Source organism: Anneissia japonica, unplaced genomic scaffold (assembly GCF_011630105.1).
Source record: "Anneissia japonica isolate Jap-2015-1 unplaced genomic scaffold, ASM1163010v1 scaffold288039_len1115542_cov189, whole genome shotgun sequence".
Classification (NCBI taxonomy): Eukaryota; Metazoa; Echinodermata; class Crinoidea; order Comatulida; family Comatulidae; genus Anneissia; species Anneissia japonica.
The window spans coordinates 653,298-671,228 of NW_022726160.1; the positions used below are offsets into that span (position 1 = coordinate 653,298).

Consider the following 17,931-nt stretch of genomic DNA (forward strand, 5'->3'; position numbering starts at 1 on the left):
GATTTTTGCATGGTTGGGTGTTGATCTCAAGGCAGAATGAGCAACGCCTGTTTGTGCAATATAGAAGATTGTGTGCCTCAGGCCAATTCTTAAGCCAGCATACCAGTTTATTAGCCTAAAAAACACACTTTCAGAAATGCAACTACATATAGTAATGACAATTTAAAACCAGGTAGAATTTACAAATAGCAATTTGCTTCTGAGAAAGACTATACTAATATCCTAGTTTAATCTCTATGCATTGACCTGCCACTACTATTGTATTATTGTTTGCTTATATATATGGACACGTCTGAAATAAAGAACTAAATTGAATATTATTATTAATACAAGATTATTGAATACATGCTTTTAAATCCTAGCAAATATTATGGTTAAAACACCTATGCAATGCCCCTCCCTATCCTCAATTATATTAATAGGCCTATCCTTTCTGTAGGATGTGTATTATCAAGTTTTTCTTGAAATTTTAATATACAATTTTATGTTAATATATTTTGATGAAAATATCAACTAGCAACAATGTGATCATGGGTGTTGTGTTATAATATATCAATTGCAAATAATCATAATTTTATTATTTGTTGTGATTTATAAAATTTCAAAAATTTTCTTTTTCTTATTGTCCTTTGAAATACAAATATACTTTACCGTGAGTTGAAAGCTTCTAGCCTCTCCGCTGTTGTCAATGTGAAGGAAACGGTCGTGGACTCTTCATCTGAACTATTGGAGTGTTGCCATGGCAAATCAATGTTGTGAAAATAAATATCGTTTACTTTTAAACCCTTTCTTGGTTTAATTCTGTAGGAGGAAGAAAATAGAATACTATATAAACGAAAGACAAACATCATAGAATTTTACCAGATGCAATATAATTAGTAAAAGCCGAAAGCAAATAAATTGATACGCAATATAATATTACTGTGCTCTTGCTATGATAATCTAAAAAAAAAAAGTTGTCATGCTTGTTTTAATGAAAAAAATCTATGAAAAAATGTTAAAAACTAAGTGATTAATAAATTGAAAAGTGACTGTTCGATTAACATTATTTTTAATATAGTTTTTAATGTTTTAAATCACATTTTTAGGCAAATCTTTTTAACTCTTGACAAGCAGCTTGTTATTGTAGGGGCCATAGTGATGAACAAATATGGTAGGAGGGAATCAAATGATATGGGGTTGAGGCAGTATTTCTTCTCTGTCCTTTCCCTATTGTTACAAGTGAAAAATCGTTGATGATTCACTCCAAATATAGTATCTGCCATCTTTCATCTAAGATGAAGTTGAAAGCTAATTTCAGTTCATACATTAGCTTACTGCAATAAACAAGCATCTTATGATTCACCTTTTTACCAAACCTTACTCACTCCCACCGGCGCCAATAATCAAATGACACTCTATGAATTGCTAATCAACGTATATGAAGGTGAAGGCGAACCTTTTGATGTTCAGAATATTGTATAACCATTAAGCTTTCTTTTAAATGGTTGTTTCAAAGTAGAAAAGTGGAAACAAATTAAATAAGGGTCTTCGTACACAGTAATTGCCAAGTGACCAATCAAAGTACAACACCAGAGGCCTGAGCGTCATCAAATTCAGCTTATCCGGGCTTTATCTCTTGCCGTTTTCATTTTCTCATTTTAGTTGTTCTAGGCCACAGTTCGGGCCTAATTACTATCTATAAAGAGTATAGGTTCCGAGATTTAATGGTTCTTTGATGAAGCCGAAATCAATGACTTCTTTGTACCGTGAATTTTTGTAGATGTAATCTTCATTGCGTGTTACACTGATATGATCACCTCTTTACTTAAAAATTACATCCCACTGTATACACCTAATTTAGAGTTTTGCATCGACTTCCTCATCATCAAATGAATGCCTCAGCTAATTAGTTTTATAGCAGAGAACTTGGGGATTTTTTTCTCTTTCTTTTTCATAACTACCTTTTACACCAGTAGGTGAGTGACCAGATCAATCAAGAACGTTGCAATTTCCCAGTAGATTTTTAAGAAGAATGTTTATGCTCTAATTTCCAAACGTTTTCAGGCTTATAACTCATTAAGCATAACTGGTGTTCAAATGAAAAAAGGCTTCTGAATATTAATAACTAAGAACTAGAGTCAATGACCAGACAACAATAAGATATTAATAAGCTCAGGGGAATGCCGGATCAAATATTAATACCACAATTTATATTCATATATCATTGATGCAGTAGGAAGGGGCATGGTACATCTGTTATTCCAAAAAAAAATCATTCGTAACTTATTCTACTTTTTCTTCCGCTCGTTAAATGCTCGAGAATTTATTTTAAATTCAACATTAATAATCTTTACTATTGGGTCAAAAATGTAAAAGTAATTTCCCATGCCTAACCAATGAAAATCTAGGGTCCACTTTTTTGTTTAAGTACTGTATATATATTTATTATTCAAATAACATTTTTATTGGCGTCTTGTAGTACAGAAACCGATCAATAAAGATAATCTATTTAGAAATCATTGAAAAAAAAACCAAAAAAAACTGTGTAACTAAAAATGGGTTCAACAACCTAATACTAGAAATGGATATTGTACTAGTGGGAATACCCTGTAACTTGTACTCAATATTAACAATGATCTGCACACAATCAAATCCATATTGCTTCCTTTTAGTACAACAATTCAAAAGTATTTTTGCACAATTCTACATCATTGAAAGGTGAGATACAGGTCAAGCAATACAGTTTGCAAGCAGTCGGTACTAATATTATACATCTTATGTTGTTTCAACAGTCCTCCTTGGATTTCTATACATTAATTATTACTGTACTATACTTGCAGAGCGCAGCAACATAAAATGACTTAACAGCTGTTGATGCCTTTAGAGGACTTCATATCAGAAATATTATCTCTTGTCATCACCTCCTAGGCTTTGTTCAAAACACATGGTATTTTCATTAGACAAGCTTGAAAGGGAAGAACATGTTGTGTTTACCACTGGGTTTTCCAACCATGATAGATTGTGCTTCCTACCATATTTTTATCAACTTCAAATCTGGATGGGTTGTGTGGCATTGAGGTAAAAAATAATTTTAAACCTCTATGATTGTCGTTAGCAAAAAAAATGTCCACTAATTAATAACATGGATACTTTAATAACATCTCTTCTCATTTTAAAATGTTATCTACTGTAGGTGCATCCTTTGCCTGGTGTGTTCAAGTGATTAAAACTTATATTTTAAGTTTTCATTTGTGTTCTTGACATTACAGCCATTGTCACTTAGTTTAAATTGAAGTATGATTTAAACAAATAAATATTTGTTATCCTGTCATAAGATAAACCTATCTTCGGGCAATACTGTAATCAGGGGTGGGCATAAAAATCGGTCGGAGGGGCAAAAGTGAATTTTTGATTTAATATCAAGGGCTGCACCCAAACTTTGATGTTTCCAGTGAGCTTCCAAAAACCTCCAAGCACTGCTTTTACACCACTTTATTCTAAGTTTTAATGTTACTTTTTACATATGATTGGTGTCGGGCCGTAAAATACAAGGTGTTTTCTAGCCAATTTTGCTTGGCGGGGCTGCACACATAGGATTTTTAATTCATTGTCGCATTCCGCAAAAAAATAAATTGCTGTCAGGCTGCACTTTGCCCACCTGTGCTATAGATAGACTGATCTGAAAATTCTGATTTATTATCATTTCCTAATTTACTACCATTGATTGGTTTGTAAAAGCTTAAATTTTTTTTTTAATTATGTTTTGAGGTCTCTGACATGCTTATGGTTTTTTTTTTTTTTTTTTTTTTTTTTCTTGACTGCCTCATTTTTTTTTAAACTTTCTTCACAAAATGTGTGAAAAGTTAAAAAATGTGGATTATACAGTTCTACCAATATTTGTTTCTGTTATCATATTAAATTAATTTGAAAAATCAATGGAAAATTTAATCTACAAGATGCATCGCAGACAAAAGCAATAATTCTTGGACATCTACTATCAATGAATATTTAATATATTTTGTTGAGTCTAATATAAATGCAAACATCCCCAGAAAGAGGCCTTCTGTTCCAAATCTCATTGTTATCAACAAATACAAAATAACCCCTCAAAAACTAGTAATTATAGAATGTTATAATGAGAAGACATTAAAATAGGTCACTAGTACAAGTGGGTCATGCAAGTGCTTTTACAGAGTGTTTCTTGAATATTTTTTTTAATGGCTTTTTTTCCCCACGATTTTCGTAATGAATGAAACGGCAACAACATTAGTGTTGAATCAGAACTTAATGCTACTAAGTGTGATTCATCTTCGGTAAAGAGCGAACTGGCAAATTTGAAGGCATCCTTGAAAATGAATATAGGTTTCATGAAGAAGCGTAAACTATCAGTAAATTAAATGTTATATTAGCAAATAGAACATATTTTGGCTGTAATTAAGGCCATATGTTATGCATTGGCTTGGAGCTTTATAACTGATGTTTTACTCTTCGCTTTAATTATCTAATTACAATGCAAATGATTTTACTTATACACAAAGCCTGGTTCACATCGAACTTTTATCCAGATATATATCCACTTAACTTAATTTATCAATTATTTATTTATTTATTTATTTTCTATTTGTTTATTTATTTACTTTATTCATTTATTTATATTTATTTAACTTATAATAAATAAAATTTTAAAAAAATATTCTGATTAATATAGGCTCTTTAATATAAGATATAATATAATTTAATTTTAAAAAATTCTTGGTCCTAACTTTTTTCGGCGCCTTGAGACGATTTTATTGTGGAAGGCGCACTACAAATATCCCACCATTACCATTCCCATTAACTAGTTAAAAGTTTGACGTGAACTACTCAATTATAGCTAGATGAAGGAATTAAGTCACTTAAGTTAAGTGACTTAACTTTACTAGAATAACGGTAAATTAACTTGCTTACAGTAAATTCGGCTCGGATTACAGTACAAGGACACGATTACGTAACATAGGCATCTAAGCCAGTGATGTTTTATTGTACCACCATTACCATCTTCTGGCTGGCAACAACGTACTTTAACAATGCTAACAACAGCATCGAAGTAGTCTCATTAGTCTGGTTTTCAGAAATTATTTGTAATACTATGAGTAAAAACCCAGCAAACATCCGTTTTACGTCGATATTACCAATGACCTTTGCCCTTTGCATCATCGACCAAGTAATAACGTTAAAAAGTCAGATTGCGTATGTTTTTCCAAGTGATAATGTATATTTTTCTTAATAATAAAATCAGATTTATTGTATTTATTTATTGACAATTCGATCTTTTCCATTTCTGCTATAATAGTCGCAATTAATTCAGTTTACCACCAACGCCAGTCGTTAAAATGAGCGCACATTTTTACGATGATGAAATAAAAAAGTGTGTGGAAGTCAGCAACTTATTTGACACCGCGAATTTTTTGAACGAATACCACTTGGTACTAGAGGTTCGTAAAATACAGTAGGTGTTTTATTAAACAACCCTTCCCACCGTGTGACGTCAACGGCCTGAAACTGGCTGACTGTTTATCTGGCTCTAACTTGGCATCGAACGCAATTAGGGGATTATCGTATATCATGTTTCAAGACGGGTATATCTAGATAAAGTTTGATGTGAACCAGGCTTAAGAGAGCATGGGTTAAAAATATATCAGAATTACATCTGACCTATTTCTGGTGTTGTTAGATTTTTATGTTAAAATTGGTTCTTCCACATTCTATACAGTGAGATACTATAGGAAATAAATCAAGATACAGTATAGGAACATTGAAATGGAAAATAGTAGATTATTCTTTTACCAAGTTTGTTGAGACTATTTAATACCTTGTTTAGGGAACCTACCACATGCCAATAATAATGAATTTGAATTAAAAAAAATTTTTATATTTTGCCAATTAACCAATCCATTAGTACACTATTTACATTAAAAAATAATATTATATTTTTATTTTCTTCTCCGTCTGGATGTTTTTGGCAAAACTTTTGCTAGATAAGAAAACAAAATTTTATATTTATTTTTTTCCCGCCCTCCTCTGACATCTTTAAAAAAAGAAGTTCACGAAACAAGGAATAAGAAAGTTTCGCCTTACATATAAGGTAACAGCATATAATTTCATGTGAAAAAGTACTGTTCTAATCTATTTCAAATGATTGGTTTATGTATTAATTACATAGTTAGTAATATATTATATAATTAGATAAATAACTTACTTGATAGAAAATGAATCTGCTGCATAATCTTGAGGAATGCTAACGGGGATGAGAAATCCATGAGTGGGGTTCACGTCTTTGTTGTCGGGAACTTTGATGATAATTCTACTGTCATCATTAACTGGAGTATAATGTCCCACTAATGGTTGAAGTGGAATTTCTCCTAAATACACAGGGGGCGCTTGTCTTGTTTCCTCTACTCTCTGCGTAGTTGACATTGTTCTACTTTTCAAGCTATTACCTTTTCGCCTGCATTCACCTCCGACACTTTTTGATATACTGTACGACAGTTGCATTTTTGAGTTTTGATATGAAGTGTCTGATATCTCTAGCCACCAATCCATTGGTATTGGGACGTCGAGGAAACAGCAGCCCGTTGATTTACTAAGCATGCATGATGATAGGATCTCTCCCTTTGTGTAAAAAATGTGCAGATCAACACAAACAGCCAAATCATGCAACATACTAAACTGTTTATGATCCAAATGAAAAAACATGTTTAAACTTGGACTATATGCTTGAATAGTTTTTGTTAAAATATGAGTTTGTATGTTCAAGTTATATATTTCAGTGCTATTGAATATTGAAAAGTCACTCTGGAAAACACGAAAAGGTCCATAAGATGCTTGAACAGTGCCCCCATAGGGCTGTACATCTCCAACTAATTTGTCTACAAACAGACCATGCCCACTGTAGGTGATATTCTTGTGAAGTAAGATTTCCTCGGCATTTATTTTTCGAGCTTGTATAAAGTACGACGAGTTTGTATCGGACACCAGGTCAGCGGGCAAGTAGGTTGATTGAGGTCGTATACTTGATGGCTGGATTGATGTTGCCGCAAAGCCTATAATAAATAAAGACATCAAATACATTTATTGTTCAAATTATTGGCATTCTCATTATTAAATTGCTTGTATACGATCAACGTACTTTCATTTATGTCTGCATTATTAAGGCTACATTTTTGTTAGTCCTCATTTGCATAAATATAAAAAAAATGCCTAACAATGTACCATATGAATGAAAACAATAAGCAAATGGCATCTGATAATACTAATGCAATACCATTGTTTTCAACTTTAATAGCAGTGCTGACTTTACTTGTAATAATAAAAAAGTAATTTTTACTGAAATATGAATAATTATTTTATAAAACTTGATATACAGTAATACTCAGAGGCACAGAATAGATAATTATATCCAAAGGATCCATCAAGCATATAGAAAGAATAAACATAATAGAATAGTGTAGTTGGTGTGAAATTGACTTAACTGTAAATATCAGGAATTATCATTTGCGTATTAGAGTGTGACTCATCCATCACAAATTTACACAAAGACACACAAGACTTACTATTGCTTGCAAGGGGGTGGGAGAATAAATAGGCTTAGGTCTTACCATGGAGGTCCCACACTTGTCTTTTGAAAAAGAATAAGGATGTATTAAAGTCAGGCACCAGAGGAAAATAAAATTATGGTATGTTGCAGAACAGATTTTCTAAAGACAGAAACAAGTTGTTTGACGAAAAACGGTTAATGAGATACAGATTTTTAAACTGGGGGAAAAAAGGGGCGTAACCAACCTTTTTCCCCCAGTTTTTAAATATTCAAAAATCTGTTATCTCATTAACCATTCCCCAGTTATTTGTTAAACAATTTTTTTTCTATCTTAGAAAAACCAGTTATACAACATATAAAATTCTTATTTTTTCCTCCAGGACTAACTGTTACATTTATATTACTAATTACAGTAATTGGTTTATCCAGGTAATTATTCATGACAAAGACTAGTAGTACATCATTAGCCAATAGTAATTAAGTAAAAATTTTGACTGTAGGATATTAAGAATAATAATAATAAAAATAACATTAAGTATAATAAAATAAACAATAAAAACAATAGTATAACAAAAAAAAAAACAAAAAAAAGTGCGGTAGTAAAAACGAAGACAATAATAGCAAGATTGAAAGGTTACAGGATCTGTGGATATACAGTACCTAATATTTAACTGAAGAACAAAGTGGCCATTACAAAGTAAAACAAGGTAACTGCACAAAAATATAACAGTAGTTAAGTTGTTTTGCCATATTACGGCCGAAAAGCAAACGTTTTACACTGTAACTTATACGGATGGTAATTAAGTACAGTACTCATTATACAAATGGATTTGTATTATGTGGTTCATGGCTGCTATCTCAATGCATTTGGATACGACATTAACGAGGTTATACAGGAAATGAACAGGAAAATCATAATGAGTAGATATTGCAATATTATGAATATGATATTATATGACTAACTAAAATAGGAAGTTACTATACAAGAATGACATAGATAGATAGTATTATATATCGATTATGAACTTTGCATGCAGATGCAGTAAAATTGTCATGGCATAGGTTTTGCACATATTGAACTATTATATCAAAGAATATTTAAACAATATGATGTGACAAAGGCGGTCTACATGTAGCATACAGTAGTACGGAAACCAATTCCACAAACTTTCTCAGCCCCGGGAACTGCTAACCATCAGAGCTACAAGCAGTGCTAAATACCTTTATTTAATTTTTTTGTTTGTGTATAATTCTCTTTCTTCTATACATTGTCCTAGGCCTGTCTCTTATACACATCTAGATGTGTATAAGAGACAGGCATCACCAGGCTGTCTCTTATACACATCTAGATGGGTATAAGAGACAGATTATGAATATGATATTATATGACTAACTAAAATAGGAAGTTACTATACAAGAATGACATAGATAGATAGTATTATATATCGATTATGAACTTTGCATGCAGATGCAGTAAAATTGTCATGGCATAGGTTTTGCACATATTGAACTATTATATCGAAGAATATTTAAACAATATGATGTGACAAAGGCGGTCTACATGTAGCATACAGTAATACGGAAACCAATGCCACAAACTTTCTCAGCCCGGGGAACTGCTAACCATCAGAGCTACAAGCAGTGCTAAAATACCTTTATTTAATTTTTTTGTTTGTGTATAATTCTCTTTCTTCTATACATTGTCCTAGGCCTTATGATGTAACTGGCTTTAATTTTTTTTTTTTTTTTTTTAATTTATTTTCTTCATTGATTGATGTGATCTTATATTCTTTATTGTTGTTTTGTGTATGGATGCACCTTGGCTATGATGCATGTGTGCAGCTGTTTCGAAAGCAATTTTCCAAATAAATATTATTATTACCATTATCATAAATATTATTATCATTATTATTATTATTACAGTATATATATATATTATAATATAAGGAATACTGTGCTGTAGCTGATTTTGTGAAAATATTTCTTAAACTCTAAAGCAATGATTGTTTCTTGTAAATAAAACATAAACTATGCCTGTGTATCTACTTATCAATTTACTATCTGTTTGTGTGACTTGTGACATTTTAATTAAGTGTACTTTCACCTCTATAATGATTGGATATTACACCACACAACAATTAAACAGTTCCAGTAAGCAAAATTAAAAGGATTAAAATCAGCTTTGCTAAGGTATTTGCCAAACTAGCCAAAGGCGAAATCTGGATGTAAGACCTCCTACGGTTCAGTCTGCCCAGAATGTAATGAAGTTCAGGCCTTAGCATTGAACTTCACAAGGCCCGAATAAACTCACGCTGAGGCAGTTGTTACATTACTATCACTCAAACAGTGACCCGTAAAGATGAATTCATCGGTAGATTTGTTGCATCTTTCACGAAAACAGCAGGCAAAAAATACCGGTATTCTTTAAAAAATTGTTTTTATCTTATTTCGAAATATTAATAGAATATGTTACTTTGTTAATACATATTTTTTATGAATTCTATCTATACAGGTAGTACTGTAGGTAACATTTCAATACATTAGTTTCTACACAGAAAAAATGATTTCACAAGGAGTTTACTGTATATATAATGGGCCTTGTTGCCATTATAGAATGCACAGACTATTCTACTAAACGATCATTGCCATTATAGAATGCACAGACTATTCTACTAAACGATCATTTACAAGTTTTGCTGATTAAATTCGGCTGAGAATATAATCATGAATTTTCCCTTCACACATCATCCAGACACAAATCGCATATAGTTGAAGGAATATGTGTTTTTAACACGTTTACACTGGCATGCACTAATTGAAGTACTACAGTATGATCAATTAGCCATAAACAATAAAACCAAAAAATTGTGGCAAATTACAAAATCAATGAATCGCAATCCGTTATTTTTTCACCACACGCCAGTCGTGTAACTACTGCTGTGGACAACCGTTGAAGAAGGTGTATGAGAAACCGATATGCCTGACAGCACTCCACAACGACCTTCAATAACTCCAAGGTCTGTGAAACATATCGGAAACGAGTAAACCAATAAGGTGCGAAAAACTATTCAGTTAAGACAGTGTTAAGGAATCTAAGTAATGATATTTTCCGAGGTGGGTAATAATCTGTTTATGGAGTGCTAACCTAAATAGGTTTCAATTTCACGGTTCCATTTTATTCGCTTATTCAAGGTTATTGATTGGCGAGTTCAATAGCTATATGATTGACATTTTCAGAGGGAGAGTTTTGAAGGAAATTAACATTGTGTTGCAGCTATCCACCTGTAGGTTTCAAATTATTTTGTCGAATCAAAGCCAGTGAGGTGGTAATAAGTAGTTTAAATAAGTAATCAGGCGTGATAACATGATATGCCTTTAATGAATATCGGTGTAAGCAGTGCACATGGTATTCACTACAGTACGAGTGTTGGTGAAATGCTGGTTTATTTCCCATGAGGTCTAAAAAAAAAAAGTAGTTGAACCATCCCAGTTACCCTATTTCGTGGTGTATCAGGCCATCACCAGGTTCATGGAATGGAGTCGAAAAGGGATCGGCTGAACCCCAACTCCCCCCATCCCACCACCAGTTACAGGCCTGTAATGTTGTATATAACTTTTTAATTTAATTTCATGGGAAGTCGTCAACCTATTTTTTTTGTGAGGGTAGTGCATTCAGCTAGAACTAATCAAATGGCACCTTCCTTACATACAAATATATTTTGAATACTATTTCATTGGTGAAATGCTATTGAAATAAAATTTCCATCAGATAAAAAAACCTGATATTCATACATGAATGAATTTGCGTTGATTGAAACCAATTTTGGTTGCTCAAATCAAAAGTTCTTCTTTATCTCTCATCTCTAGAAAGAACAAAAACTGTTGTTCAAAAGAACAAAAACTGTTGTTCACAAAATAATCCTATTTAATACAAGGTCGATGACTTGATTTTTTCCCATCAACTTTATAAAATTTGAGAGAACATTAACCTGTTAAACCCAAAATTCAATAGTGCTAGACAGTCCTTTCAATTTGCAGTATGTTTTTAATGCAGTTTTGATCTTAATGCAAAAGTCTCCACCTGGGTACAAGCCCACCATCTAAATAGAGGTTTGCAACAAAAAATTCAACACTTTGCATAATTAGTCTATAGGTCCTAAAATTAGGCCTGTCACGCCAAAATTGGTCTGGGCAAAAAAATGTCCAGCGGACAGATTTCGGCCAAAATTTTTCTTGACAGGCCAACTACTAGGCTAGTCGTAGAGCTGGAAGCATGAAGTAACTTGTTGGCTTTGGGAACAGTGTAAGTTTTACCCCGGCCCAGTTTCATGCCAAAGAAGTTAAGAATTTTAAAATTAGTGGACTTGCTTTATAAATTACCAGCTTTATTATGTACATGGGGTAAGGCAAGACTTCTTTTATACCAGCGAAACCTGCCGACTGCAAATATTGATGATTTCAAATAAAAAATTTTTTTTTTTGGCACACCCTCTGCCAACGAAAAAGTGCAAAAAAAACGTTTCATTATTTTTATTACACCCTCCACTGCCTTGAAATCTCCAAATATAAGATGTATATTTCTTCCTAATTATATCAGTTAGAAGCATTTAACCATCCTATTTTACATTCACCAATAAAATTTTATTTCTATTTTCTTCGTTGTCATATTTTTTTTTTACATTTTAGTGTAAATACATTTTAATGCAGCCTAATTATTAATGTATCAGTAGAAATTAAAGCTGATTTGCCTAATAAAAACATACCATTACTGTATGCATTTGAAAAAATTGATTAGGAGCAGTAGGGGAAACATTCAAACCCATGATCCCAAATTTATAATCTTGTTATCATTATCAAAGAACATTAAGTTTCTGTAGATATAATAGCTGAATAATCCAAACAAATCATATATAAACAAACCAACATAAACTACAATATAGCAAATTTTAATAGCTAATCGAATATTTCCAGTATTGTTTTACTGTAGGCCTATATGTAATTGTATGGCAATTTCAAACCACCGAGAAGCAGAGATTAGCAGGCATTTTAAACTTTGGTTCTTTTACTTGGGGATCGGATTCACCACTAGCCACCAAGCGCAAGCTCTGTGGTCTAGTGGCTAAGACATCAAGCTACTGTAGTTACCTGGAGGTTGTGGGTTCGATTCCCACCTGAATCACTTGTGAGATTCTTTTACGCAATATTTGGGAATGTACAGTATTGAGCATTCAGTACACATAATACGTCAGGTATTTTTTTAGTTGTGCATTCCAAAAGAATTTTATTTATTTATTCTTTGAATATGTGGAGACTGCATAAATTATTCATAATTCAAAAGTACAAAGGTACTTGAATTTATATTTTGATATTTGCAACATGCAATCATTGAGTACACAATCATTATAAGGGTGGTAAATTTTATGATCAGGTTTCAGTTCCTCCTTAACAAATTATTAGCATTCTTAATTGTGGCCTATTATCAACAATCATTTCTACCAAGCGAATAAATCTATTGAAATGTCTACCAGAGAGTCAAATCAATGGCTGTTTTTTTATGATAGCTGCCCGGTAATGACAAAAAACTATAGACATTTTCAGTAATCTAACAGGGCTAATATCGTTAAGTGTAGCAAATGAGTCCAAAGTCTTGGCTACAATTACTCTACACAGGGTCATCAAGCAGAAAATGATTCCACACACTGCTCAGCTGTTTACCAATTCACATTTTATAGCCAGCATTTTATGGTCTAACTGAGATAGGCTTGACTGTTGATTGCTCCCTGTGATTGTACACATTCCATTTGCTAGGATATTTACGAGGATGCTCTTATATTATTATACCTCCATGATGCTATGAAGGAGGAGGGAAGGCTGTAAAAAATCACTATAGAATGTTAGATACAAAGACCTTCTGTAGATTGCAATCATCTTACAGCATCAGAGTCATGTCACAATAAAATGGAACACGATTTATTAGATTGCCTGGCCTGTAACTTTTTATATCCAGTTTGTAATAACACCCTTCAGAATCACAGGAGCCAACCTTATCCTTAAAATGTATGCAGGCTTGTACTTAATGTCAAGAGATATGGATAAAATGTAGCACTAAAAAAATTGATGAGAATAACCTTAAAGGAATTTTCATCATGAGATTTATTGCATTACCAATTTGAAGTATCAAGCTTCTCAAACAAAAAAGCCCACCCAAAATTAGAACATACATTAATACAATACACCTTTTCTTTTTTTTTCTTTTTTTATAAGAACCAGTAAAATTTTGCCCAGGTTCAGTATTCTTATAAAAATGTGTAAAGACTAAGATTTTTATATTGCCCAGCATTTGCATTGTTTGCGTGTTCATGTTGTGTGGAAGGTGGTGAAATGAAATGATGCATTTTCAAATTGTATTATTAATTATCATAGACCTATATCAAAATTTCTTAGGTATAGCTCTAAAATTTTTTAGTAGTTTGAGGGTGTCGCAAATTTTCAATTGCATGGTTGCGGGGCTGCTTGTGCTTCGCGCCAGGAGACGACTGTTCTATTATTTTCTAGGGGTGTTTTTCGTGAGAGAAAGAATAGGCAATTAGTCGGTTTATCCAGGTAAGTATTCACAAAGTAGACTTTCAAAATCACTGTGCGAGTTGTGAAGTTACTGAGTTGATACAGTAAACACATTGACATATACAGTACATACAGTAAATCAGAATTTCTTAAAATCCTTTTTTCAAAATATCCATAAAAAATACCCTCAGCTTTATCCAATACCAACCTTGCCAAAAAAAAAAAACAAAAACAAAAACAAAAACAAAAAAACAAAAAAACTTCAGAACAATAACAATAACGATAACTTTAAAATTCTCTGGCCACTGTAAACTGGTCTGAAAAGGGTACCTTCCCCTGGCCTACTATTCTGATCAACATTTCTTATGTACCTGTACTGTACAGTAATTGTATTTTTAACATGGTAATAGTAACTTTGCCTATGTTCTGATCAACATTCCTATGTATGGTAATAATTTAACATGGTAATGTAGTAAATTTGCCAGTAAAACCTGCCATTAAAATATTTTTGTCTAGCTCCCAATATTTAGATTAGCTGTAACAGTTGAAATTATTCTTACAAACGCAATCAGATCACATACATCAATCTACAGAGAAATGTACCATAAATGTATCATTAAACAGTTGTTGATATAAATTATCCAAAAACCTGTTTTTTATAATGCAGAATTGCATCAAATCCAGGAGCCAAGTCATGTGTTCGCATAAATTGCACAAACTCCTTTTATTCGATTATTTATCATTTCTACAATAATATTAAATGGTTTCATTTATATTACAAAAGAATTTACAATTTGTATTTTGTTAATGTTACTCATACTGTACCATTGTTAATGTAAATCAGGAATTCAGTTTTAAATGTGTATTTTGGAGATATACTTTTCTTTTTTTTTATAAGGACACATTTTACAAGAACACAGAATCTGAAATTGCTTAAAAAATAAGAACAAATTGACGCTCTGGTAAAATGTCAAATGAGGATTTTAAATCTAGAAAAATACCCTCTATAATACACTAACAGTAATATACTGCTGTACAATAATTTTCTACCTTTGGAGAAGTGGGTAAAATAGGAACAAAATAAGAACATTTTACGCCTGAAATTGGAAAAAAATAAGAACACTGAATCTAGGCAAACGTTTACTGGTTCATTTTTCTTTTAAGTGTACAGTATTTTAGTAGGCCTATGTCATTTTATCATTATGTTATTATATCTACTGTAATTAGTGGGAATGCTACAAAGATGTTATTGCTACATAAAAATTAATTTTATTTAATTTGACAACTTAATGCAGGTAATTGTCTACTTGTACAGTAAGTATCTACAAGAATCAAATAAATTCAACCGAAATACAGCCCCTTGTTACAAATGTTATCTGACCTGTTTGCCGTAATTATAACCTTTGGTCTATTGTTACACTTCAACCAGCTGAGAGGTATGATAAGAATTGTTGATTATTTCTAAATGTTGTATGCAAGGTTGTCAAATAAAAAACAAAACAAAACACTGCACTGGTATCAAAAAAATTACTTTCAAATATTTTAACTCAGCTGTTCTCTGATTTAGAAAAAATGCTTATGCGGTTGGACACAAATATTTTCTCCACAACATTATTTTTTTCCTCTAGAGCAGAAAATACTCATTCCCCACCCCGCTTCCGAAATTTTCCATCCCACTCCTCATTGAATGAAATTATCATGGAGGGTGTCATATCCAGTACTATGTTATGTACTGAAAAGGGGTATTAATTCACAGAGAGTGCTAAAAAACCTTATAAATAAATGTCAGTCAATGGCTAAATATTTTTTTTAATTTCTTTTAGTATAAAACACAGGGAATGGAGATTTTTAGATTGAAAAATAACAAATAGGAAATCATAAATTTTATTATGTATTTTATAACACACCATTTTAAACTACTTTAAATTGTTTATTGATTACATTTTGTAGCTCTGAATGCTACATGCACAAACAATTTGTGGATCTGTAGGCCTACAGTTACTAATCAATGAGTCTGAACATACTGTCTTTGTTTCTTTATTATCCATTCTATAGACTATGGAATAATAGGAACTCTCCATTGTCTTTAAGATTGTAGTACTACTCTTTCCTGTAAACCCATTCACTTTATTTAAATTTTTTCCCATTCTATTTTTTTTTTTTGTGCATAGTACCGTTAACCCCGCCGTCTCATGAAAATGATTTTAAAAATTTCCTCAACATAGGTCTACTATAGTAGGACTAATACTGTACATCCAAGTACAATGGATAGCTTAGTAATTTGAAAGACATGATCAAATTAATGAATAAATTATGAAATCTAGAATGCAATTAACATACCTGTAGTTCATTTTATATTGTTATACAATGTCTTAACTAAATAATATTTAATAATAATGTTTTATATAAATATGAAATAAAATAACAGCTAAAGTTAATACAAGTTTATCAGATCTTTAATTTAGTCTCACAATGTAAAATGCAGAACCTTTCTTTTATACTGTATAATAATAGTATCAACATCTGAACATTGGGAGTGCGCATTTTCCTTTTCTTTCGTGTTCGCGGTCTGTTTATTGCCATTTTTGTCTGCCGTCCCACTTCATTACCCGAATGGCTTGTTTGTTTATTGTATTTTTATTCTATTTATTTGTTTTCCTGTTTTTCAAAATGATACGTGGTCTGACACTGTCTGCACCTTGAGAATATTTTACTACAGAAGGCACTCTTCAAATATTCTACTGTACCATTAGCATCCATTCCAATACTATCCGACAATGTTATACTAATAATTTGGAATCATGTTATTACTGCTTCTAACCTACAGCCCCCCCCTCAATCCATTACAAATCTGACTCATCTCCTATTATATTCACTGAAAAAACCATGAGACAATTGGGGTTATGAACAAATACAAGAAACATGCCAGCACAAGTTTTATTCTATATTTGTCCTGCGGCTGTTTCGGCTTCACTATACTTTCAGCTCTTCTCAATAGGCTCAATTTCAGAACTCACCAAAAATCTATTCAAGGCCTGATGACTTTGTTTATGCCTTGTTAGAGATGAATAGAGCCGACAAACAAAGCAAGTACCTAAACCTGATTCCTCTATGCTGAGATCAATCGTAACCTGCATAGTACTTTAAAATTAAAAATCTACCTGCATGCTGGTTGTGAAAAGGGCAAGAGGACTTCTAAGCCATTGTATGACAGTAAATGGATTCTTTTGTGATGTAAAGAAGATGAGAAGGATCACCACTTTGACTTGATTAAACTTAACAGTGTCTGAAAGGGAGCAATACATAAGTATTGTGATAGATTTCAAAGCAATGTAGCAGACATACCTTTCAGAAAGAAAAAAAAGTGTTTTTGAAAAGGGGCTTAGGTTGATTGTTGTCAAATGCAATTTAGTTGAACTTATTTCAAACACTTAAGTAGATATGTATGAGAGGGATAAGGGTTGGTTTATTGATGTTGGCTAAACCTACACAGCTGATCCAAGTCACGATCAGAGTAAAGAGTCAGTAGTACTGCTGTCACTGCACATTATGCAATAAATCCCATAACATTGTAAAATTTATATAATGGTACAAAAAACAACAGTATTGATTTATTATGTACAATTTGCACTATGTTAGTTTAGCCCCAGAGGTTTTTTAGTATGTATTTCTCTCTTTTTGGTAATGTGGTATATCTAATAATAGAGATTCTACTTATTACATTTGTACTGTTTAGCGGTTTAAGCCCACCTCCCTTCTACACAAGATTGAGCTCATTTTTTTTTTTTGGGGGGAGGGGGGGGGGCAGG

The 17,931-nt window shown here is 32.2% G+C and overlaps 1 protein-coding gene across 1 annotated transcript in view; it reads right to left on the reverse strand.

Annotated features, from left to right (window-relative positions):
* The window catches only part of LOC117113044 (transmembrane protein 132B-like), a 45,777-nt gene that overhangs the window by 21,764 nt on the left and 6,082 nt on the right, over positions 1-17,931 (reverse strand). Inside the window, exons 2-3 of the mRNA XM_033256268.1 lie at positions 6,221-7,064; positions 652-801 (exon numbers count right to left, since the gene is read on the reverse strand). Of these exons, the coding sequence (XP_033112159.1) occupies positions 652-801; positions 6,221-7,064 (994 nt within the window). The remainder of the gene's footprint in view (positions 1-651; positions 802-6,220; positions 7,065-17,931) is intronic.